The sequence below is a fragment of the Brachycentrus maculatus genome, unplaced genomic scaffold (assembly GCF_059751285.1).
Source record: "Brachycentrus maculatus isolate JH-2025_06_01 unplaced genomic scaffold, ASM5975128v1 h1tg000597l, whole genome shotgun sequence".
Lineage (NCBI taxonomy): Eukaryota > Metazoa > Arthropoda > Insecta > Trichoptera > Brachycentridae > Brachycentrus > Brachycentrus maculatus.
The window spans coordinates 385,270-411,554 of NW_028281337.1; the positions used below are offsets into that span (position 1 = coordinate 385,270).

At 34.6% G+C, this 26,285-nt stretch overlaps 1 protein-coding gene across 9 annotated transcripts; it reads left to right on the forward strand.

Annotated features, from left to right (window-relative positions):
• Positions 1-624: 624 nt before the first annotated feature.
• LOC148301176 (fructose-bisphosphate aldolase-like) lies at positions 625-25,840 on the forward strand. 9 transcript variants are annotated; one of them, XM_088273705.1, is made up of 10 exons: positions 625-669; positions 11,489-11,645; positions 12,625-12,716; positions 13,667-13,841; positions 14,631-14,834; positions 15,238-15,353; positions 16,169-16,268; positions 17,722-17,921; positions 19,794-19,868; positions 24,790-24,985. In XM_088273705.1, the coding sequence occupies exons 2-10, from the start codon at positions 11,534-11,536 to the stop codon at positions 24,883-24,885; spliced, it is 1,170 nt and encodes a 389-aa protein (XP_088129831.1). In that variant the 5' UTR covers positions 625-669; positions 11,489-11,533; the 3' UTR covers positions 24,886-24,985. The 9 variants fall into 9 exon arrangements, with proteins under 9 accessions (XP_088129831.1, XP_088129823.1, XP_088129828.1 ...); XM_088273697.1 differs by lacking the exon at positions 19,794-19,868 and having other exon boundaries at positions 13,664-13,841; positions 24,790-25,840; XM_088273702.1 differs by lacking the exon at positions 19,794-19,868 and having other exon boundaries at positions 24,790-25,840.
• Positions 25,841-26,285: the final 445 nt, after the last annotated feature.

Consider the following 26,285-nt stretch of genomic DNA (forward strand, 5'->3'; position numbering starts at 1 on the left):
ATAAACTCAAAAATGGTGGTATACAAGTGATTTATTTTTTATATGTATTTGATGACACAAAATTATTCACCCTATCGGATGTTATAATTTTTGCAAATGGCGTTGTACGTCAATCATATTTGACATTTGTGAACTAGACAGCTGCAGTATACAAAAGCCAAGTTAAGCGCCATTTTTGTAAATTATCACATCAAAGACTTCGTACAAAGAACTTATCGTACATATTATTTTTATTTTATGCATAATGTAAGAATGCGGACGGATGACTTCTTTAATTTATTTAAAAAATATTTAAACCATGAAAAGTTTCTAAAAATACTGTTTTCATTTTTCCCGTTCTACAGATGAGTAATTTTATTTAAAGCGACATCTATCCCAAAAATTACAAATTTATTGTAATTTTATATTGCCATCTATCGACAAAAGAGCGCACTATATCGTTCACTTTTCAACTTCAAAACTGCCGCGCCCTGCTTTACCGACAAAATTTTCATTTGATCTGGAAAATGTCCGCCAGATGGGCGGTTGGTTATTTCACATTTTCAGTCAGAATTTACAAATCTTGTTGGACCTTCAAACGACCTTTGGCGAAGAGTTCTGAACGATAGAGACCAGAGTTCATCCAGATAGTTTTCGTTTGTGTTCGAGCGAACAGGCTTCCCTAGCTCGGTGAGTGAATAATTTTAATGATTTGCCGGATTCTATTACCATAAGTGATGTATTTTTTTTCTCATACTGACGTCCTGTCAATGTTTAAATAATAGTTCGGATTTTTAATATTTTTGTCAGTTTTTTTAATGGTCCAACTGATGTTACTCGTTCATGGGTCTCTAGATCAAATATGCGCAGTTATTTCGAGCTTTATTTCGTGTCCTCTGTGATAATCAATATATTTATCCCGGAATCTTTGTAGGTTATATCAATGTGAAACGATAAAACTGTGGCCAACTCCCTCACAAATACGACACGTCTTGCATAAATTTTATATAATAACCGGTCGGCATTCGCGGGTCAAAGCTTTTTGGATATCAGAATTCATAATTGGACCGAAATAATTTACGTACAATGGAGTATTTTTGATTTTTCGTTAATTTGCGTTGAAGACCATTTCGAGGCGTACGTGTCAAATATAGGTGTCGAAGCCACCGTATTTTTTATTGATTATGATAGAAAATAAAAATCTATTAATATATTTAACCTTCAAGTCCTTATGTTTTGACCCCTTCAAGGACATGTGATCAGTACTGGGGTTAATTAAGTATATTACATTTTATATTGTATTCTTTATCACATGAGTTATCTTACATTATAACATACTGACTTATGTCAGGTTTTCCATATTTTTATTGATTTATCTGTACCAAGTAATATATATATATATATTTGTACTTCATTTTTCTGTTTTACAAGAAATAATATACTTTTTTCTTTATTATATGATTATTACTATTAAATTATTGCTTTAATTTAATATTTTCAAATGAATTACATCAGTTTTTGTTAAATTAAGAATACCACATTTTATTTTCCATATTTCAAAGCATTATTTACATCGCATTTTTAATTATCTTCAAATGCTTATCCGCACCCTAATGGTGCATAGGGCACTGTATCATATAAACGCAGTGTTATCTTGATCGTTAACACATGAAGGAAAGGTGATCAGCCCTCCGCTTCAGGTACCAGTCCAGAGTAATATTGAATAAATATTAGAGTGAAAAAATCACTTATATTTATTTGACACCCCCCTGGGAATCGAACCTTGTTATTACATGGAGCAGAGGGCTGATCACCTTTCCTTCATGTGTTAACGATCAAGGTAACACTGTGTTTATATGATGCAGTGCCCTATGCATCATTGGGGTGCGGATAAAGGTTTGGAGAAGAATAACAAGCTTATGTCAAAATTATTTTTACTGACTTGTTCTATTTTTGTAGTATGCTCGCATGTATATTAAAAATGAATGCGTTTTTGTGAGAAATAAAATTATTTTTCATACATCAAAGGTTAATTAATATTTATCGATAATTCCTCGAAAAATTGCATCATTTTTATCAATATTTCGACAATGGTTTCTGCAAAAACTACAATCTTAGATCAATTCATAACAAACGGGCTTTGATAAATATGATTCTAAGTATTCAATATTTAGTTAGAATAAGTTTTCTACAATCAGGCTATTTTGTTATTTTTTTATTATAAAGAATTTTACTTCAAACCCACATCCGTACTCAAGGGTGCATAGGGCACTGCATCATATAAACGTAGTGTTATCTTGATCGTTAACACATGAAGGGTAATATTGAATAAATATTGGAGTGAAAAAATCTTTCATACTTATTTGACCCCCACCCTCCCTGGGAATCAAACCCGGGAACTCCAGTATGGTAGCTGACTGTACTGATCCATTGCACTATGGACGCGGACAAAAAATTTTAAAATCATTATTTTCAGTAGATAAAGATGTTAATTGTAAAAAAAGCAAAGAATACTTTACATATTTCCTTGTTCAAAGCTTTATAATAACTAAATACACTATTTAAATACGACCATCTAAATTTACAAGTCATTTTGTCAAATTGGACTGCAGTCATCTAAAAATTACACCAGCATAACGCCACAGGTTTAAAGTATTACCAACTTAAAAAAAAGCGAATTTATGTACTTTGTATAAAATAATTCAATATCACTTATCGCATTATTATTTTAATTATCAATTCTCTTTAAATATAGCACCATATTTATCAGTGCAAATACAGAATGTTTTCTTAAATTTTCTTCGTGTTACATCTGTTATCAAATCCCAGTATTTTATTTGGAGACATTCAAATAAAAATTGTGTCATTTTGACCTCTCCTGATAGTTTTATCAATCAAAATGTTGGGAATAATAAGTACTGTACCTACTTCAGTATTTGAATAAATAATATTGCCCCGCGACAGTAAATATGTTGATTAAACTCCCTGACAACCATATCTTTGTCTCAGCTTAGAATGACTTTTCGGTACTTTTTCATAATACAGTGTCAGCTAGCTAATCCGAATGTAAATCGTGCAGTGGGTCGTTCGGATTAGAGAATCGTTTGATTGTCTAATCCAAACCGGGTAGATGCTCTATAAAGATGCGCTTAAAGAGCATCTACCCAGTTACACCATAACATCTGTCATGATTAACTTAGTTTAACTCTTCAGCTGTAGATGAAAACATCTGTTTAGTTTTCGAAACTAGTCGTGTGTAATGAAATAAAACAAATTAAGTGGTATTATACAAGTGTTAATTATAATTTTTTTTAAATTAAAAATAAGAAATAATTAACTTAATAAGCATTATAACAAATTATTAAGCATTGATGATTTTTAAGCATTTTTATTATTTTTTTATTTAAAAAGAATAACCCGCAAAGCCTCTATTTTAGAGGCTTGCCTGCAGGCTACATCACAAACACCCATACCGATTGAAAATAAATATTTCCTCAATTCATTTTGCAATTGACGGGAATCGAACCCGCGTTACCAGTTACGCAGTAGAGCGTCTACCTAACTACACCACAGCGCCTATATGAGAACGATTGCAAATGGTACTGTTTTACGTATTACTTCTTATCTGCTATAGCAAATATTTTACAATGTTTTTACTTACAGCGCTTTGTTATCTTAAGAATTGTAATATGTTAGTATATTTATGTCAATAACATGTTGCCATATGACTTAATTCCAGGTTTATATTACGTTATCATTACATATGACCAATGCAACTATCCAAACAATTTCATAATATGAGTAGTCCGCTTGCAAACCGCGTTATGTTAAAAACTAAGTTTTTTTAGCCAATAGTGGCAGTCGTGAAGTAGTAAGTGGTGTACACAAAGTGAATGATGAATGATAAGGAGAGTGTTGTATTACCATACCACAAAGTTGACAATGTTTTTAATATGCAAAATATATTAAATTATCATTCAATATGTCAGTTTTGCATAAGAGATGTTAGAACATTTAAGCATACATTATTAGACTATTTTTATTACACGCTACTACGTGTGATCTCTGACCTTTCTATAACATTCAAACTGCGGATCTCGCAGTATAAATTATTTATATCCAGCAACATATGTGGGAACTTATTTAAAAATGTCGTATTAACATTCATAAAATTATGTATTAAATAATATAACTGAATGAAATAATTTAAATTGATTAAAATTTTATTTTTAGCTTAATCGATTAAATTAAAAAAGGTGTGTTTAGATGGTTTGGACATGTGCAACAACGTTGAGTGAGGAAAGAACGTTAAAACAAATTTATGAGGCAAATGTGGTTGGCAATAGAAGCAGAGGGAGACCGAGCGAATCTTGGCATGATCAAGTGTTTCAAATACTTGGGCGTGGTACAGAGGTCGAAATAATCAGCGGGTATGTATGAGGAGATGCATGATGTGGAATAAGCGAAGATTATTTGCAAAGACAGATCGGTGTGGTGTTCTATTCTCTCTGCCAACCCCTGCAGTGAAGTGACATGATGGTTAGTTAGTTTGTTAAATTTTAAATATAATTTCCGTTACTGTATCTTTTATTTTTTGACATCTCATTAAAGATGAAGAAGAATATGGAAGTCTGGGCATTTACCGGGCTGACGAGTTATAATTGGAGATAATCCAGATTTGTGAACAAGTATTTGGACACACTCAAAATGTTGTACTGTATCTTTTAACATATTTTTACTTTTTTGTGTATTCTGTTATACAATAATTTGTGCTTATGCTTTGTAGATTTTTATGGACAGATATGCTGATAGCGTATTTCTGGGATATTATGCTGTCTGTTTATTGTTATGTCTTATGCCGTTATCTTTCTGTAGCATCCGTGACTATTTTGGTCTTTCTCTAGATGTCTTTCGAGGAAGATCCATGGCGATTACTTGGTTCACAATATGATCAGGTTCTCTACGTCCTATGTGCCCATACCATCTCAATTGCCTTTCCTCTACTTTACTATTGATGCCTGTTACACCCATGCTTCCACGAATGCGTGATCTCTTTATTTTCAACATTTTGAGTGTGTCCAAATACATGTTCACAAAATCTGGATTTTTATGAACAAGTATTTGGACACTCAAAATGTTGTAAATAAATTATCTGGTCAAATTATAAGCTTTAATAATAAAAATGAAAATGGTATTTTCTGGCGTTTCTCATGTGTGTGATTATAATCCAGGATTCGGACCTCACATACTAATATAAGAGTTTCTGCTTAGTAAAAAGCTTCTTTAAATCTCACCAATAGATGCCTCTAGTGGAGTTCTAGTGATTCAAGAACAAGGTTTCTAAATTGGTTCATATATATAGAACTTCCAAGAATTTGAGTATTGTGGTTGTCAATAATGGGTAGAATTGGTGAATGTTACACGTGTGTAAAGTGATCACTTAAACCAGCCTATGACGGTCGTGAGCCCCGTAAATGCCCAGACTTCCATATTCTTCTTCATCTTTGATGAGATGTCAAAAAATAACTCTTTATTTTGTCTCTAAGGGACACAGCTACTGACCATCTAAGCATTCACATTTCAGCAGTTTCTAGTTGCCTAGAGTAGGTGTTATTTGCGCTGCTTCTCTGCTTCTCTCTCTCTCATATAAAACTATGCTTAAAATAGAATACATGTTAGGCAACTTTGTGCTGGATATTTTAGAGAAAGTGTGGTCTGAAGGTCATGAATAGGACAAGCTTGGATTCGAATGTTTTCCATACAAAAAATATTTTAAAAGTTTTTATTAATAAACTATATATTACCCTTTTTAAAATGAATGTAATTTAAAATATTTTGAGTGTGTTCAAATTCTAGCATACAAATACTAGATTCGAGTTACAAGGAGTTATCTGGGTATTTATTAAACTTACGACCTGTCAATAGCTGGTGGAAGTGATAATAATAAATAGAGGGGGGGTTAAGGTTTCTTACCCCACCCACCTCTATATTTACCTGAAAATAAAATGCTTTTTAGTTTTTCTAATCATCTGTCGATGAAAACAACTGTAGTTTTCGAAACATAGTCGTGTGTAATGAAATAAAACTCAGTTATTGGTATTCTACGAGTGTTTAATTTTTAAATTAATCAACATTTCATTCCACTAAGTTAATACCGAATGTAATAAATAATGTAAACACGACTAGTTTCGAAAACTACAGATGTTCTCAAAGCTAGTCATGTTTACATTAACAAACTCAAAGAAAGTGTTCTTTGTTTCTGCCGAGTTATCGATACAATTGTCATTCCACTTTGCTTGACACATTCTGTTATGTAATATTGATCTAGCTCTGCATCGTATGTTGTAATCTCATACTTGGCAGTGAATCGATGCCAGAAATTCTACAGTGTCAACAGTCGGTCCCTCACGCTTCATCTCCCGATGGCATTGAACTTCCAATCTCGTCTTGTGGTATGCACATCTCATTTACAAACGCATCGAGCGTTTTGGCACACTCAAAATCAGGTTAAGGGAGGATGTCCCAACTGGCGGTTGTGAGGATGAAACCGATTTTGAATGCAGACAACTGTGCTGATATTATCACACTCTTGAGGTAGTATTTTACGAAAATGACGCTATCTAAAAGACCCAAATTTATTATTGTTTTTTTGCTATGTAAAGTATCAAAATTTATTATTAAATTTAAAAACTAAACAATATTCAACGAAAAAAACTAAAATAGCTAACATTTATTTATCAATATTGGTAATTATTCATCAATATTAATTTTCATGGGGGGTGAAAAAAAATATTAGTGGACTTATAATATTTATTGAATTTTTTTATATAAAAAGAGAAAAATTTGTGTTTTTATTATAAACACAAATATTTCAATTTCATACTATTTATGTGAGCCTAAGCGGCTCATTATTAGAAATAGGTATCAAATTGTAATAGAGTGGGTTCGAACCGAAAAACTCTGACTTAGAATCCTCGACACTAACCACTGGACCACAACCCGACGACTGTTACCCTGGACTGGTCCCTGAAGCGCAGGAGTGATCACCTTGCCTTCATGAAAGTAACCATCAAGATAACACCGCGTCAATACGATTCAGTGCCATATGCACCATTGGGTGCCGATTAGGGATAGAATGTCAAGTTGAGATGTTAAAAAAAATATATAAATAATTTGTTTACTAAAATATGACGCAATCATGTCCACGTTTTTCAATTGAAGTCGTCTCCCTGGCGACCCGGGATCCGTCTGTTGTTTTCGCCGCGATTGTCTTATCGGAGATACATATTAATTAATATATTATATTATTATTCAAACAAACTTGTTTGTCGGAATTTTACCGAGAGCTGAAAGCTGTCCGGGGGCCTGTCTGACGCGCCTCCGTCTCGACCAATCGCGTGGCTCGCATTCGGACCTTGAATCGCGCACTGTTGGGACTGACATTTGCTATAAAAATGTGTTTATTTGTTTAATTGTAGTCAGTATATTAATTAAGTCTATCTGCAGAGCTGTATGCGCTGTCTCGAAGTGAGTGAGTTGGAGCAAATTAATTTAACGTATTACTATTACAGTGGAATCTATCAAAACGAGCAATAAATGTGACAATGTTGCTCCTTTAACGAGCTACATTTTGCATAACCAGTTACAGAGAAAGGGGTAGTCTCTTTTTCACGATATTCGCGTATTTTACATTGATTTCTATGGGGGAAATGTTTCGCTTAGCGAGAATTGTGCTCGTTATAAGAGATTCCACTGTACTTGTATAGTAAGACCTCGATATAACGGACCTCTATTTAACGAACTTCGGATATAACGGACAAAAATCCGGTCAAGTTTTTTTGTGTGTATATTAGGTTAAAATCGTTAAAAACAATACAAAATTTATTAAAAAAGAACTCCACCGACAAGACACACAAGGTGGCTTGGTGGATCTGCAAAAAAATATTCTTAATATGTCAAAATTGTGATTTAAATAAATGTATACAAATAAAAAAAAAAAAAATAATAATGAATGTGTAAAAAAATATTATAATTTATACATGCTTAAATTCAAGTCGGATATAATAAATAATTTTACAATTGTTTTAACTACTTACCTTTCAATAACTCTTTTATTTTCAAAATCATATATTTATTTCGAAGAAAAACTTATTTCTTCATTACGTAAACGGTGTTTTAAGCAAAAAAATCAATTACGTTATATCGCTCACTCCTTTCCAGAACGTCATAAATCAAAAATCGTCAATTTTCAGTTGTGCATGTTTTCGGAATGCCCAGAAAATGTACTATATCCCAGCAAAAGAGTCATATTTTTAACTTAATATTTACCCGCTACAGGGCAGAAAATGTTGTTTTTGCATTTTGAAGAAAAGGTATTGTTTAATTATTTTTTAAAAATATATTAAATATTTTTCAAATGGAGAAAAAACATTCAGGTTTTACCTTAGAAGATGTGTTGCACAGTAAAAAGTTCAATAAGTGGCTTGATATTTATTTTCAATACATTGTGTTATATTTTTAAACTTCAAAAACGTTTTCCTGAAAAATCAAGTTTTTAGATTTATGACGTTCTTGAAAAGAGTGAGCGATATGTTACCTGGGTTTAAAGAAAAATTTGTTGCGGTTTATCGTATGTTAGGCCTTAAAAGCGTGTGGGCACCGTGAAATAAAAACCTCAACTGACTACGCGTAAACAGTGTAAGCCAGTTCTCGATGCCAGTACTGGCGCCAGTAGCTGACTCGATGTAAACCCGCCCCAAGTGTCGCCTTGCACGTAGGCCCGAGTCGATAACGTGACCTACGCAAAGGACCCTACGCCCTTAGCGAGTCTGCCAACTGCGCAGGTCGGGTCATGTTAAGGTCGGTTTTTTAATTCATTTTTCTGATTTAAAATTGATTAATAAACTCAAAAAGGTGCTCTTATACGAGTGTTTTATTTTTTTATTTAAATCGGCATGTCATTTCAGAAAGTTTATGCCCAATCAATTTTTTTTTATTCATTTAATATATTTACATTTTTATTTATAACATGATACATTTGAATCATTTAAACATATGGAGAACTTTTATATTTCGATTCGCTGTGCCTCTCTATAAAAGAGTCTGTGCTCTTGTGCTTGGAAAGGGACTTACACTCGTGGTTTAATGTTATATAATAAAAGATATAATAGTTTTTTTTATATATTTTTTTTTAGATTTAAATGTATAGAGCTTTAATTTTTTTCTTCAGGATTTTTATATCATCAATTTTTTTTATTTCTTTAGGGAGTTCATTGAAATGTTTGATTGCCAAATATTTGAAGTTTTGCTGAAATTGCTTGGTGTTGCATATAAAAACTGTGAAATTGCATTTTCAATAAATAGTGATATTAGAAAATAATGCAAGGCTAAGCTAGGGATAATTGAAAAGGTATTTTTTTAATGACCGGAATCGATAAATCGATTAAAATTATAGTGTTATGTATTTGCTTCGTAAAACTTAAATTATAAATAGATTTTAACTCAGAGGACTTCCAAATCAATCAATGAAAATAATCAAAAAGATTAAGAAGAGTTATTTAAGGTGGTATGGATACGTGGAGCTAATGAATAAAGAGATGACGACTAAAAACATATATTTGGCGAATGTGAGCCCGAATGAGACTTGGCACGATCAGATCAATCAGAACCTAAAATCGGGTGGTGTCAAAAGTCTGCGAAGCAGTGTTGCATAAGCCGTAGTGACCACAAAGTGACTGCCGAAGTATTTAATGAATTTGGATTATTTTATACTTATTTTTTTTTCTGAAATAAAAACCTTCCATTTTATAAAAAATAAAAATAAAAATGATGAATTTGAGTATAAATAAAAACGTTAAAGGTACAGTAAACCTTCTTCTTCTTCTTCTATAGCCTTCTCTGTTCTCTACTGCTGGATATAGGCCTCTAACGTAACTTTCCATTTCCTTTGGTAAACCTACGAAATAATAATTTGACTTGGAGTATAAAGGCGTTAAAATACGTCGAAATTTTTTTTCAAAACTATTATATTATTAAACCTCGTTTTATAAACCCGCCCCCCACGTAACTGAAACATCCCCGTGAATAGTTCGCTTGTCTGGGGTCAGTTTTTGCGCAGTGCTGCACCGGCGCCCGCCGGGGCTGCCTGCAGTTCCTCCTTTAAAAAATCCTAAATTAAGAAAAAATATCAAATTATACTTTTTTTTTCCAAATCACTTATCAACTTACTCTTCTTTTCTTCTTCTATACATAATTTGGGTAAGATAAAATTTTGACATTTCTCTTGAATTAAAAAAAAAATGTGTATAACTTTTTACTGAAAAATATTGATAATTTTTCGAATGGCTGTATTTTTGTGACATCTGTTTCGACTTGCAGTGAAATTTTTAGCATTTTTTTTTGCAAGGCGTAACAGCTATTACTAAAAATAAGGAAGCTATAAATTCATGAATATTCAGTATACATTTATTAAATTATCACGTCAGTTGACCCTTTTCCGCACCCAATGGTGCATAGGACACTGTATAAAATTGATGGTTGTTTAGTATATGAAGGCAAGGTGATCAGTGCTGAGCAGTATTATATGAAGGCAAGGTGAGGGTAATACTTAATATATAAAAATTGGAGTGAAAACTAGAACGCTTTTATTTATTTTGACCTCCTCCCTGGGAATAGAACCTGGAATCTCCAGCACGGCAGCCAATCGCGCTTACCTCTAAAAACAAAACGAAAATAATGTTGGCAATAAAAATAAACACTTAAAAATTATCATAATAATGAACATTTATAGACTATAATGGACGCAAGTAGTGTGGTAGTCAACCATGGGTAGAATGGTGAATGTTACACGTGTGTAAAGCGATCACTTAACTAGCCAATGACAGGCCATAAGCCCTGTAAATACCCAGACATCCATATTCTTTTTCATCAATTTTGAGATGCTAAAAAATGTATTATTATTTTCATTAATTGATTTATTGTGAACTCGCTCATACTGTGTTACGAGTTTGATTAATATATCTAGAAATTTCAAGAATTTGAGAAGTGTGGTTGTCAATCATAGGTAGAATGTTAAAATTATCATGTGGGGACTGACCGGTGTCATTTCGTAATGGAACACGTTACGATGCGAGCATTGGTATAGTCAGTACAGCGTTACGAGTGCTCCATCCGAAGTCGGTTGCTTGCCGCGAATATTACGGTCGTAAGCTCTGTAAATGCCCAGACTTCCATATTCTTCTTCATCTATGTCGAAATATCAAAAATGTGTCGGGTTGTGGTCCCGTGGTTAGTGTCGCAGTTGAGTCAGTGTTTCTAGGTTCGAACCCACTCTACCACAATTTTGATACCTGTTTCTAATAATGAGCTACTAAAGCTCACAAAAAATAGTTTGAAATTGAAGTATTCTTGAAAATGATAAACACAAAAATATTTCTCTTTTTATTGAAAAAAAAATATGAAAAAAATGTTCTTGAATTACTGTATAATGGTGTATTCATCTTCTTTCCAGTTCTACAGTTCTCAGATTAGCAGTTCCTAATCTCACCCCTTCACGATGACCACCTACTTCAACTACCCGTCCGCGGAGCTCCAGGAGGAGCTGAAGAAGATCGCCTACGCCATCGTGGCTCCCGGCAAGGGAATCCTCGCCGCTGATGAGTCCACCGGTACGGAAACTTCTCTCTAATAAGACCCTCAACCCTCTGATCCTACTGTTCATGCTGCCCTAATACCCGATGACTTGTTTTATTGAAGCGAAACTTTTTAGGCGCTCTAGAGGTTGGTCTGTATCAGACGTAAAAGTGAAATGCTTCCCTTCTCTTAATTAAACTGGTAGCTATCTTCGTTGCATATGTTATATACAGTCTAAGTGCATGCTCCGCATGTACAACCTTTCCCGTACTGATCATCAAAAAATTACATGTGATCCGAAGCGGGGTACCAAAATACCCTAGTTCATATTTGTATGGAAATTGTAGTACGCAGCTCGTAACTCGCCACCAGCTGAGTCACAGATTCCATGTCCTTTCCAGCGCGCAGCTATGCGCAGATTAAGCGAGAGCAAGACGATATGCGAGAGGCCGAAAATCAGATCAAACGAAAACAGACTATTCTAATTGTCTCACTCTCTCTTTGTGGTAATACCACATTTATTAGAGTGAAAGAAATAACATGTCTCTATCAGACAAAAATAAACGTCTTGATATATAAGCATGTAGAACTCGCGGTACCTACCGACTGATGGTGCTTTTTATTAAAAACATTATTTGAAACATTTAATGATTTCAATTTATAATAATAAAAAAGGTAAATTTTCTTTTATATTACTTTTAAGATTACAAAAAATATTTTGTAAGTAGCTCTTATAACACTAAAGTTATCAAATTAAAATTCTCGTATGGGAGATTTCAATCCCCGTATTCAAGCCGACTAGGTTAATATGTAGCATAGAGAACCAGTAAACGATTGCACATTATATTGTGCATTAGCTGAACACAATTGTTTTAATATTTAATGTGTCCCGCAAAAACCAACAGGATGATTCAGAATAAAATGTATTTTTACGTATCCTGCTTTCACACAATTAGGGAAAATGTTGTTATACCCAAAAACAATGTGCTAACAATTTTCTTGCATTTTTTACAGGAACCATGGGAAAGCGTCTTCAAGACATTGGAGTTGAAAACAATGAGGAACACCGTCGCAACTACAGAGAACTGCTTTTCAGCACTGAGAGCGTGAGTCCGCCATTATTTTTTACATTTCGCTCCAACTGCTGAAATCAACACAGACAGCTAGACGCTAGAGACAGTTCAAAGATCAATATTCAATCAATTATTTCAGAATGACAAATATCGAAATGGCAGTATTCATAATTATTATTATTGGAATTGATTGAAGCATTAAGATGTTCTATTAATGTTTTTTTTTAATTTTATTTATTGATAACATATTAAATTTTCCATTACTGCCGACCCAGATCCATACCTAATGGTACTTCGGGCACTGCATCAAATTGATGCGATGTTTCAATCCTGCTCTTCAGGTACCAGTCCAGGGTAATATTGACTTCTCTACCGATACAAACATATGTGATACGTCTGCTATGTCATCGCCCAAATGCAATAAGCTGTATCCCATACATTCAGGAACAATAAAATACACCAGCAACCACAGAAACATTTATGATATCGTTTACTCCTTTCAACAACTTCATATATCAAAAATCATAAATTTTCAATTGTGCATGTTTTCGGAATACCCTAAAAATGTACTATATCCCAGAAAAAGAGGCATATTTTTAACTTAATATTTACCCGCTACAGGGCAGAAAGTGTTGTTTTTGTATTTTGAGGAAAAGGTATTCAAAAGGTGTTCAATTGTTTTTTTTTAATATACCAATTATTTTTCAAATGGAGAAAAACTCTTCAGGTTTCACCTTAAAAGATCTGTTGCACAGTAAAAAGTTCAATGAGTGGCTTGATATTTATTTTTAATACATTTTATTATATTCTTAAACTTTAAAAATGATCTCCTGGAAAATCAAGTTTTTTGATATATGACGTTGTTGAAAGGAGTGAGCGATATGCCGCCCACAAACACGAATTATGACTTGCTTCCACTAAACCGCTGAACGCTGTCTCGTGTTTGAACGATGCCTTACCGGTGCTGCGTCCTTTCCCAGCAGGCCATCTCGGAGAACATCTCGGGAGTCATCCTGTACGAGGAGACTCTGTACCAGAAGGCCGCCGATGGAACCCCGCTCGTGGAGATGCTCAACAAGAGGGGGATCATTCCCGGAATCAAGGTGGACAAGGGTGTCGTGCCGCTCATGGGGTCCGAAGACGAGTGCACCACCCAGGGTAACTGATCTCCTCAACACTTCTGTCCCTCTGTCCTCCACTACTGGATGCAATAATAATTATATTAATTATAATAGCTCCCAACTTGCGCCCGAGTATATTGTCTTCAGCATTTTGGACTTTCCTCAAAGGAGTACATGAACGGCCGCTCTTATAACTAAAGCCCGGTGACATTTATTTATAAAATGGCTCTTTTACTGTTATCTTTGGTTGGTATTTAAACACTAAAACTAAAAAAAATATGTTTTGCCCACAATATTTTACTTAAAACAAAGTTTGTGCTGTCAAAGAAAACCCATGAAATTAAAATCGTATGTTTAAAACAGAATACATGTTGTATAACTTTGTGTCAAACATTTTTGGGAATGTATAGTCTGAAGGCATCTTCAACAGCTTCTTCCCAAGACTGACTAATTACCCTGTCCGGGCGTATGGACGTAAATGAATGTCAGTGCGAATTTTCCTTAAAGGAGTATGACGTTAATGAATGTCGAAGTCTGTCAGTTAGTATGATGTAACTTGTATAGCAATGACGTCTGTAGATATTTGTGTGTAATTTTGTCATAATGAATAGGCGTTTTTTTTATAAAATTATTTTATCATAATTTCTTTCTTCATAATGCATTGATTTAATGAAGAAAAAAAAACCCACTCTCCAGAGAAAGTCGGACATCAATTTTTGTACTCCCGGAAAGGTTAATGGCCTATCTGATTCTCCAAGGCAGTCCTATAGTATATTGTAGCATTTGTCTAGTGCTCCGGAGATGTTGAGATGTTTCTCGGTTCCAGGTCTGGATGACCTGGCCGCCCGCTGCGCCCAGTACAAGAAGGACGGCTGCCACTTCGCCAAGTGGCGCTGCGTGCTGAAGATCGGCAAGAACACGCCCTCCTACCAGTCCATCCTGGAGAACGCCAACGTGCTGGCCCGCTACGCCTCCATCTGCCAGTCCCAGAGGATCGTGCCCATCGTGGAGCCTGAGGTCCTGCCCGACGGTGAGCCAGCACCACCCGATACCACCCAAAACTATCCAACACTACCCAACACCTCCCAACATTACCCCGCTACTCACACGCAGTCGTGTTCAACCACCACCCAACACTACCCGACACCACCCGATATTACCCAACACTACCTAATACCACCCAACACTACCCAACACTACCCACCATCACCCAATACTACATAACACCACTAACACTACCCTATACCACCCAATACTATACAACACCACCTAACACTACGCATCACCACCCAATACTACACAACACCACCCAACACTACCAAATACCACCCAACACTACCCATCACCACCCAACACCACCCAACACTACAGACAGCAGCAATGGAATATATATTTTCATGAATTATACTGCAACTCTGATGTTTGAATTCCAGGTGACCATGATTTGGAGCGTGCCCAGAAGGTCACGGAGACCGTCCTCGCCGCCGTATACAAGGCCCTGAGCGATCACCACGTCTTCCTCGAGGGAACGCTCCTCAAGCCCAACATGGTACGTAGCACTTTCCCAACACGCTCCGGAATAACTTGCATTCAGTGTTGGATAATCGGATGAATGTTGATGAATGAGGTATTTCTACATGGAAGAGGATGGCTATTTTCCTTGGCTCTACTTGACCGAGTTTCTCCGGGGTATGCTTGGCTACAACAGTTAAGAGACTAGAAGGAATGTGTATTTGATTACGCATTTTTATCAATTGCTGCGCGGTATGATCGATAATCCTGAATTTATCCAGAGCATTGGTCTGTATGTTCGCAATAGTTACCTAAGACAGCGTCAGCATAGATTGTTTCATATTCCTATATACAGGACCAACCTGCCGATGGTTATGCCTGTAGAAATAGCTAGCGCCGGATATGTGTCTGAAGGAGTATTCCGAAGCGGGATTCTTCTACATCTTTAGCAGTAGTATTCTTGCTTATTTCAGATTTTAGTTAACGTATACGCCTTAAATTTTAGTTTGTAATGTGTATGTTTATCAAAAATAAATAAATTGGCTTAAATTTTTTTTCAAAATTGATAGTTATATTAGTATATAACCACTCACTGAGATTTTTATGTCTACCGATTTCGAGATGTACCCGTCTCTTCGTCAGGACAATCACCACCGTAGCATGCAAACATAACTACCATAGCACTATTCACACACTAAAAACTATACAAAATATTTTTGTAACATTTTTACTAAGAAATATATAAAAGTAAAAATGACTAACCACAAAGTAAATACTTTAAATATAATAATATTGAGAATAATATAAATAAATTGAATTAATTATTAATTGAATGAATGTTCGCCTCGCCAGGTCACAGCCGGACAGTCCTGCTCCAAGAAGTACACCGCCGCTGACATTGCTAAGGCCACCGTGACAGCTCTCCAGAGGACTGTTCCAGCCGCCGTTGTCGGTAAGAGATCAAATTCTAAACACTATTGACAACTCAATATACATGAAAAAGAATATGTAAAATATGCCTGAGTATTTTTCTAAATCCTCACCTCTTAACTCCTGCATACATAATTAATCTCATGACACTGCACACTTGAGTTCACTAGAGCCATCTTATGGTTGGATTGAGAAAGCTTTAATTTAGCAGAGACCCTTTATTTGGATCCTGGTCATGGTTCGGATCACGGATCAGGTCATAAGCCCTGTAATACCCAGACTTTCTTCAAAACTCTTATCTGCACCCCAATGGTGAATAGAGCACTGTATCATATAAACGCAGAGTTATCTTGATCGGTATCACACAAAGGAAAGGTGATCAGCCTTCCGCTTCAGGTACCAGTCCAGTTTGATATTGAATAAATATCAGAGTGAAAAATCACTTATATTTATTCGGCCCTCTCTGGGAATCAGCCCGGGACGTCCAGTATGGTAGCCAAGTATGCTGACCATTACACTACGGAGGCGGAGAAAAGTATTTACTGTCCAAAATGAAAAACACATTTCATTTGATTTAATTTAAAAGGAATAGCCCGCAAAGCCTCTATTAGAGGCTTGTCTGCAGGAAGGATAGTAAGGATTGGGAAGGTGAATGTGAAAAATACATCACTAACACCCATACCTATTGAAAATAAATCTTTCTTGAATTTATTTTGCACTTGGTAATCGAACCCGCGACGCCAGTTTTGCAGTCGAGCGTCTACCCAACTACGCCCGGCGCATGAATCCTGCATACTGCCAGTGAATACATACGCACTTAGAGACCATGGCTCTAAGAAAAGAAAATGCAAAGAAAGTCACATGCACAGAGCGATCCATACTTGGTTTAAACCAGATGTTACTGCTAATGGTACTGGAACACTTGTGATGAGGAAGACGGAAAGGCATAAATGAAGACAATTATTTATTTATAAAAAATTACAAAGTTATAAGGGCGAAAAGAACAAAGCTACACCAATATATCAAAAATTATAACACACTTATAAGGGCGAGAAAAACAAAGCGACACCAATAGAAAAAGAGCGAGCGCGACGTATACATGTTTGAATTTTAATTTTATCTGAGCACATAAAAATTTTCCCTCCACCCTTTATATATGATTTTAAAGGAGTTACGTGTGGTGGGGACAATATTATAAACAAAATAAAAATCGATGAACTGCGTCTCTTTGTTCTTCTTGCATACATTTATGAAACTATTTTAGTACACAAATTCTTATAAAAAATACACACATTTGGGATGAACACCAGACTTTCTCTATATTTGCCCAAAAAAAGTAATGTTTTTTCTTGCTATAAAAATTAATTTCTTTGAATCTGACGGGAGTCTTGCGAGTACTGTTTACGTACCGTTCGAGTGTATTTAATGCAAAATGATTAGGGTCTAGTCCTGATTGTGTCTGCCTCTTCCCGCAGGCATCACCTTCCTTTCCGGCGGGCAGTCGGAGGAGGAGGCCTCCGTGAACCTGGACGCCATCAACAAGTACGTGGGGCGCAAGCCCTGGGCGCTCACCTTCAGCTACGGGCGCGCCCTGCAGGCCTCCGTGCTGCGCGCCTGGGCCGGCAAGCCCGAGAACGTGCCCCTGGCGCAGAAGGAGCTCCTCAAGAGGGCCAAGGTAACTAATAATCAACCCAGACTGTTTCTCTGAATATCCAATCTAGGCGGTGGTCGGGTGAAAAAAGTTTGAGTATCTGTGGATTATCTTAAATACCCGCAGATTCTCAAGCTTTTTAGCCGAGCACCACCTGCTGAAATATTTAGTCGATTCAAGATACGGAATTGACAGAATATCCTCTTATATAGAGGAGAAAGGAATACATTATTCATTTTTTCGTTTAACCATATCCGCTCCCTATGTGGAGCATGTGGAGACCACAAACTGTCTCCAAGCTTTTCTATCGGCCGCCAGCTCCCTTACACCCTCCAAAGTCAGGTCTGCATCCCAAAGTTCAGACGAGAGCCGCTGATGGATTGTCAGCAGTGGTCGTCCTGGGCGGCGCGACAATATGTTCTAAACGTTGTCTCATTTCTATCGTTGTTATATTTTTTATTGCTTTTTTTAAACTTAGATAGATGCCTCGTATGTATTGCATTATACTTGCTTTTCTGCACACGTAGTATTAGATTAAATAACACTGTAATTAACAATAATTTACTTAGTACATACATACATATGCAGTCGAACCTGAATATAAGTAAAACCTCTTTAAAAGAGACGTCTGTAAGTCATAAAATTTAATTCAATATAAAAATCTCGGTTCTGCATACACTCATCTTCAAATCGACTGCAGCTGTCGGTTACGACTGCAGAACACAGTTCGCGCAACAAAATTTTTGTATCAAAACTGGATAATCCCCGACTGTGGCAGCTTAAACCAGTTGACTTCAAAACCTTCAAGCTGTCAAAATATACAGTGCTAGCTCGCTAATCTGAATGTTCCATAATCCGAAAGGCGCTGTAATCCGAACTATACCAGTTTCAAAAATTCCACCTTCAACATAGTCATCAGTTAGTTAACTGGGCTGAAGTAGTCATCCGGAACACTGAGCAATTGATGGTTTTAAGATGAATGCGTGATTTAGCCCTTAGTTAAATTCGTTGATTCCAATGAAATTAGAGTGGAACCTCTCATAACAAGCATAATTTGTTCCGGAATATTACTCGTTAACCGAAACAGTTTGGTTTTGACTGTCGTTTAAGTCCTGGTTCACAAGTGAATGTCGTGAAAAAGAGACTTGCCCCTTCTCTGTAACTCGTTATGCGAAACGTCACTCGTTAAGGGAGAACCTTTTTCTAATTTTTTGCTTGTCATGCGAATTACTCTTGGGAGGTCCTCGTTATGAGAGATTCCGCTGTATCTGATTTCTTTAATCTTAAATAAAGTTTTTAACTATTCATTCTTTACCTATATACAAATGTAAAATAAGGAGAATTTTCACTAACCGAAATTTCCTTTTTTTCTCTCATTCTCAAAACACTCAGTAATCCGAACAATACCTTAATTCAAACAACTCTGCACGATTAACATTCCAATTACCGAGCTGGCACTGTACTTACTTTCCACTATTTTTATTTACCGTAGAACGGGGCTACTTGAACTTTGATGTGTTACTTGAGCCCAGCACAAAAAAAATTAAATCTGTATTTGATCTACAATAATGAATGTATCGTGACAATAAGTGTCACCTGTCAGGGAAACAATGAATCATTATTGTAGACCAAACACAGATCTAAATATTTTTTTGTACTGGGCTCAAGTAACAAATCAAAGTTCAAGTAGCCCCGTTCTACGGTATCTGTTTTGTGTGTGTATTTTTCATTTTCCTAATTTTCTTTGTTTTACATTTTCATTCTCTTCCTGCCCGACGTCTACCGTGCTATGCATGTGTCTTCCTTCAAACGCAACATTGGATACGACACCGCTATTGACACTAAAAAATCTCAACACCAAAATGAAATTTAAACATTTCCAATCAACTTTTGCAGGCCAATGGATTGGCTTGCCAGGGAAAATACGAAGCCGGCTCAATCGGCTCTTTGGCCGGCGCCAAGTCAAACTTTGTCAAAACACATGCGTATTAATGCATCAAACAAAACACTCACATTCCGGACTTTATTCCAATATTGTGCCAACGATTTTTTAGATGAAATCGCAATGCTATTCCTCACTAAAACCACTATGGGAGTTTTTTTTCGTAACAATTTTAAATGAATAATTTTTTAATCAAAGTTTTGATAAAAATCTACTTTCTGGCGAGATAATTCATAGCCCGTAACATAAATTTCTTTAAGCCAAGGTAACATTCAACATAATTGTTTTTTTTTGCTTAAAGCATCGTTTTTGTAACGAAGAAAGGTATTTCTTCGAAATAAATTTGTTTTGTTTTGAAAAGAAAAGTGATTGAAAGGAGTTTAAAAGAAATTTTAAAATTATTTTTTTAAATTATTTCTAAAAAAACATCAAATTCCAATATTTATATTCTAAAAAATGTGCACTATTGTGTATTTCATGCAAGTAAAAATTAAAATAATTTAACTTTTACCTAGTAAATACCACAATAGTGGTATGCATTTAAGTACTTACTAAAACAAAAATTAAAAATGGATAGATTTTACTTCAAAATGACTGCCGAATCAGTTTATGAAACTAAAAATTAAAAGTTGAACATTTTAATGGCTAAAAATCTTAATCAAGTTGAGTTTAGCTCACAAAAGTTCAAATAAAGAATTGAATTATTAATTTTATTCAAAAATATTAAAATACACTCCCATAGATGGTAAAAAGACTGTTATTTTTTTATCTGTTTTTAATACTTAAATACATTTTTTTTATATTCAGAATTCCTAGCAGAAATCTGTAAATGTTATTTTTTTAACTGTTAATTTTTTTTATTACATATATATATAATTATTTTGCTCAATGTGCTTTGTTCTGATGTATTTTTAGATATTTTTTTATCTGTTACCGCTTTTGTAAAAATATAAAAAAGCTTTATATTTTTAAGCATGCATTTTTAAACAAAATTAATCAGTCCTGCATTTACTGTTATTTTTTTTTGTTTTTCAATAAACAATTGAATGTTTTATGTTTCTATTTCTTTTCCCTTGTGTTGTTAACCAATCCTTACCTAACCTCTCACCCTCTCACCAATTTTTCTATTTTTTTGTGCACATTTTAAAAATACTCGTAAATAGATATGTGTAATGTAGATTAGTTATGTAATCTAATATTGCTCACTCCTTTCAAGAACGTCATAAATCAAAAAACTTGATTTTTCAGGAGAACGTTTTTAAAGTTTAAAAACATAATACGATGTATTAAAAATAAATATCAAGCCACTTATTGAACTGAAGGTTTTTATCTCCATTTGAAAAATATTTAGTATATTTAAAAAAATAATTAAACAATACCTTTTCTTCAAAATGCAAAAACAACACTTTCTGTTACTAGCGGGTAAATATTAAGTTAAAAATATGCCTCTTTTGCTGGGTGGGATAAAGTACATTTCTGGGCATTCCGAAAACATGCACAACTGAAAATTTACGATTTTTGATTTATGACGTTCTTAAAAGGAATGAGGGATATGTGTAATGTAGATTAGTTATGTAATCTAATATATTATCTTAAAAAGGAACCTTTTGCCGCTTGTGCACTTCACAGAATTTTACTGTCCAGCAGTCCAGTTTTGAAAAATGAAAGCTACTGCGACAGTTTAGCGTGATCGAATTTACGCGCAACGTGTTCACGCACCGATCAAGAGCACCGATCTGAAGAAAGATGGACAAAAGCACAAGCCAATCATCCATTTTATATGCTAACTGACGTGCCGGACAGTGAAATACCGTGTAGTGCACAAACGCCCTTTGATAGTTAAAGCTTGTTAGTCATTTTGCAGAAATTAGAAAAACTTATAATAAAAATTCATGTAAAATAGCAATTTGAGATTTGAACAAAGTCCTCCCAAAATTAGACATAAAACTATGTATTTTTATTAATAGTGTAGTGGCTAGCGCACTAGGCTACCATGCTTGAGGTCTCGGGTTCGATTCCCAAGTGGGAAAAAATAAATATTAGTGATTTTACACTCTAATATTTATTTCATGTTACTCTGGACTGGTCCCTGTAGCGCAGGAGTGATCATCTTGCCTTCTCGTTAGTAACGATCTGCGTCAATACGATGCAGTGCTCTATACACCATTAGGTGCGGTTAAGGGTTAGGTTTTTATTAATCACCCTACCCATACGAGGTACATGACATGCTCGCTATATTATCGCCTGAATGCAACAAGCCGTATCCTGTACGTTCAGGTTCAAAAAAGTATATCCGAAATCACAGAAATTGTTCCTACTCGCTCTACGCATACGAATACGTCATACAATGCTTTTTTTTATTTAATCTAATTTAAAAAAGAGAAATATTTCTGTTTTTATTATATTGCTCATTCCTTTCAAGAACGTAATAAATCAAAAAACTTGATTTTTCAGGAGAACGTTTTTAAAGTTCAAAAATATAACAAAATGTAATAAAAATAAATATTAAGCCACTTATTGAACTTTTTACTTTGCAACAGATCTTTTAAGGTAAAACCTGAAGGTTTTTTCTCCATTTGAAAAATATTTAGTATATTTAAAAAAATAATTACAAAATACATTTTCTTCAAATTACAAAAACAACATTTTCTGCCCTGTAGCAGGTAAATATTAAGTTAAAAATATGCCGTTTTTGGTGGGATGTAGTACATTTTCTGGGCATTCCGAAAACATGCACAACTGAAAATTTACAATTTTGGATTTATGACGTTCTTGAAAGGGGTGAGCGATATACACAAATATTTTAATTTCATACTATTTCTGTGAGCCTAAGCGGTTCATTATTAGAAATAGGTATCAAATTGTGGTAGAGTGGGTTCGAACCAAGAGACTTAAGAATCTGCGACACCACGGAACCACCTTTTTTTACGGTATTGAGTTGATTGTATGTACCTTGTAAATGGGGAGTTCAACACGATCCATCGAGCTGAATAAGAATACATTCGTGACACCCTATTAATTTGATGTTGAAATTTCCCTAGCTTTGCTTGCTTTGTAGATTAGAAATTGGATGGTTTGTATATCAATTGAGCACTTAGTATGGTAAGTAGTTTCTTAAGCAAAATCGTATATTATTATTATGGTGCGCAAGGCACTGGTTTGTGTCAATGCTGTATTTTCGTGATCCCAAATTAGATGATGGCAAGAATTTTTTTTTAAGATGTAAATTGATTCAATTGATGTCGTTTATATGTGGAAGTCCTTATTTTGTACGATTAGGGTATTGGAATCAAAGACAGGAATCTCCGAAATCGCCCTTTCTGCTTTTTTTTTTAAAGATTATCCTCGTCAAAAGTTTACCTGAAGGTAAGAAGAGGTGGAAAGTTATGACTTGAAAAATATAATACATTACCCAGAACAATTTAAAGAAGCGATCTTGCAATTATAATCCAAAATTAAAATGTAGATTTATAAAACATGGCAATGCCATTATACAAAACAGTAGCACTATGATACAAAAGTTTATGTACTACTTCTACTACTACTACTTCTACCATCACGCTGTTTCCAAGCAGGGGTAGGCAGAGAGGATGGAACGCCACTCTTCTGTCCTGACATACACTCCTAGCTTCCTTCACATCACAAAGTTTATGTACAACCGGAAAAATTACTTGTAGGTTAACACATGAATAAAAATGGTTAATTATCAGATCAAAATTAATCTTCCTTGGGAATTTGTCCAAAATAAGAGTTGAAAAATGGTAAAAATCAAAGGATTTTGATAAAATCCGAATAGAGGCAGAATTATGAAACCATTTATGGTTTTCCTACGCACATACAAAAAATGCTACTGATTTGTATATAATAACTTTGACAAATCATTTAGAGTTTCATGATTTCGTTGGCAGATGACACTAGTATAGAATTATAATATTTTTATTTTAAATACTTGGCATCGCATTTCACAAATAATGGGTTAAAAAATTAATTGATTCGTATAAAATTTCGGAGTGATGGTCTAAAAAAAGGAAAAATTATGGTTTATGATAGCAAAATTCGGTGTTTTATAAAATTAACCGATTGAGTAGTAAGATATTAATGAAAAAGTTGCACCCTGCAGAGTGAGTTTTTTTTCATAAATGCATTTTAAATTTTAAAACTTAATTTTAATTCAAATGTCTTTTATGCATATTAATTGGGAAAAAAACATACACACAAAATAAAAATAAAACTATTAAATTATTCATAAGTATAAACAGTGAGCATAAGTCCCTCTCCAGGCACAAGAGCTTAGACTCTTTTTTGGAGAGAACAGCTTATTGATTGTTAAAAGTAGAAATGTCTAGCAAATGAATAAAATTTTAATATAATACTCTCATTATCATTCATCGTTCACTTTGTGTAATACCACTTTAATAAGAACTAATTCATGACAGTGAATGATAAGAGTGTATTATATTGCCACAATACTTTATATATACAAAATATAAAATTATAAAATTTTTTGTAACTATATTAAATATATCCTCCTTAGTCCGCCTCCTTAGTGTAATGGTCAGCTCGGCTACCATTCTGGAGGTCCCGGGTTCGATTCCCAGGGGGGGTCAAAGAAATATAAGTGATTTTTCACTCTTCTTCAATATTACCCTGGACTGGTACCTGAAGCGGAGGGCTGATCACCTTTCCTTCATCTGTTAATGATCAAGATAACACTGCGTTTATATGATGCAGTGCCCTAAGCATCATTGGGGTGCGGATAAGGGTTTGAATGAATGAATATTAAATAAATAATAAAAAAGGGCATGCACGTAATAAATAAATATTGTCAATTTGAAATAATCACCATGCCTCAAACCTGTTTTTTTATGGCCCCACTGTTGTGGCACTACAAACGGAAAGGTTAATACTTAAATGTTTACTTTATCATGTTTTTTTCTTCTTTCTTTCTAGGCCAACGGAGACGCTTCTCTTGGCAAATACGTTGCCGGGTCAGTCGTAGGAGCCGGAGCTGATGCATCCCTGTTCGTTCAGAACCACGCTTATTAAGTTCTCCCAGCTGTTCCTGCAGCAAACTGCAAATAGTCAGAACCTTTGCCTCAAAAGTGTATGAAAATGTTTAGTAAACCAAAATGCTATAATTATATAAATGTCTATCTATCCACTTTGTCTCTTTAATGGCTTTCTCCTTCGATTAAACGTAGCGTCGACACCTGTCGACAATTTAGGAAATTAATAAAGTTAAAGGATTTGGAAAGCATTCACCAAAGATTGATCGTTCTCTGTTGAAATTTAAAACAAATTTCAGAAGCCATCAAAGATGATTTATTATTTTTAAATTCTAATTATCTTTTGAAGTCTTGCCATTTTATGTCTCGTTAAAATGGGCAAAGCTAACATTATCAACCACTATGTATGCTTGTTGATCTCTCAAAAATTTTTATTTTTACTAAGCATTGTCGCTTCATTGGCATTTTGTTTCACAGCTGATAAATATTTGAACAGTATGATTTTTATTTTATATACATGATCATTTTCGTGTTTATTTTATAATTATATACATTTTTGAAAATCCTTTAATGTTCTCACTCGTTATGTAACTTTTAAAGTTTACGATTAAAAAACTGTTGAATTAGACACGTCAATGTGTGAAATAATTTGCTTGTTGTTACATATTATAACGAAAAAAATATTATATCTATCAAATTGATATTTATTATACTGTTTTCTCTTTGGTGGGTTTTCTTAGTAAATAATTATTTCTTTATCATGAAATTCTTTATGTGTATTAAAATAGAATGCATGTTTTTATTTCTCTGATATTTAAATGAACTTTATATAAAAGTATAGTGAATATTATACATAGTTTAATGTGTAGGAATTTGATCAAGTTATAATTAATGTACGTATATTTAAAACACACGAGAAATGCAGGTTCAAAAACACATCCTTAAATCATCAATAAATGTAACTTATGTATAAATAAAATACAGTCTATAAAACACTAAACTTGTTTTATTCTTAATTTATGTATTTATATTTCATCATACAAATAATTACAAATTACAATAATGTGCCGTCACTGAGTTTTCCTGTGCCGAGGACACATTTTACAGTCTTCTTCTTTTGAGCCCTCTGACCTCCACTGCTAGATATAGGCCTCTTCCCCTTCTTTCCATTTCCTGCGGTAGGTTGCTGCTTGCAGCCAGTTTTTACCCCCCACAGCGACAATGTCATCATTTTACAATACTTATTTACAATATGTCCGCCAATTTTTGTCCGCTTCCGTAGTGTAATGGTCAGCACGCTCGGCTACCGTTCTGGAGGTCCCGGGATCGATTCCCAGGGGGGGTACAATAAATAAAAGTGATTTTTTCACCGTAATACTTATTCAATATTATCCTGGACTGGTTCCTGAAGCGGAAGGCTGATCACCCTTCCTTCATGTG

Coding starts and splice junctions, on each gene's coding strand:
- LOC148301176 (XM_088273705.1), top strand. CDS start 11,534: ATGACCACCTACTTCAACTACCCGTCCGCGGAGCTCCAGGAGGAGCTG. Junction 16,269..17,721: donor TGTTCCAGCCGCCGTTGTCG/GTAAGAGATCAA, acceptor CTCTTCCCGCAG/GCATCACCTTCCTTTCCGGC. Junction 17,922..19,793: donor AGCTCCTCAAGAGGGCCAAG/GTAACTAATAAT, acceptor CAACTTTTGCAG/GCCAATGGATTGGCTTGCCA.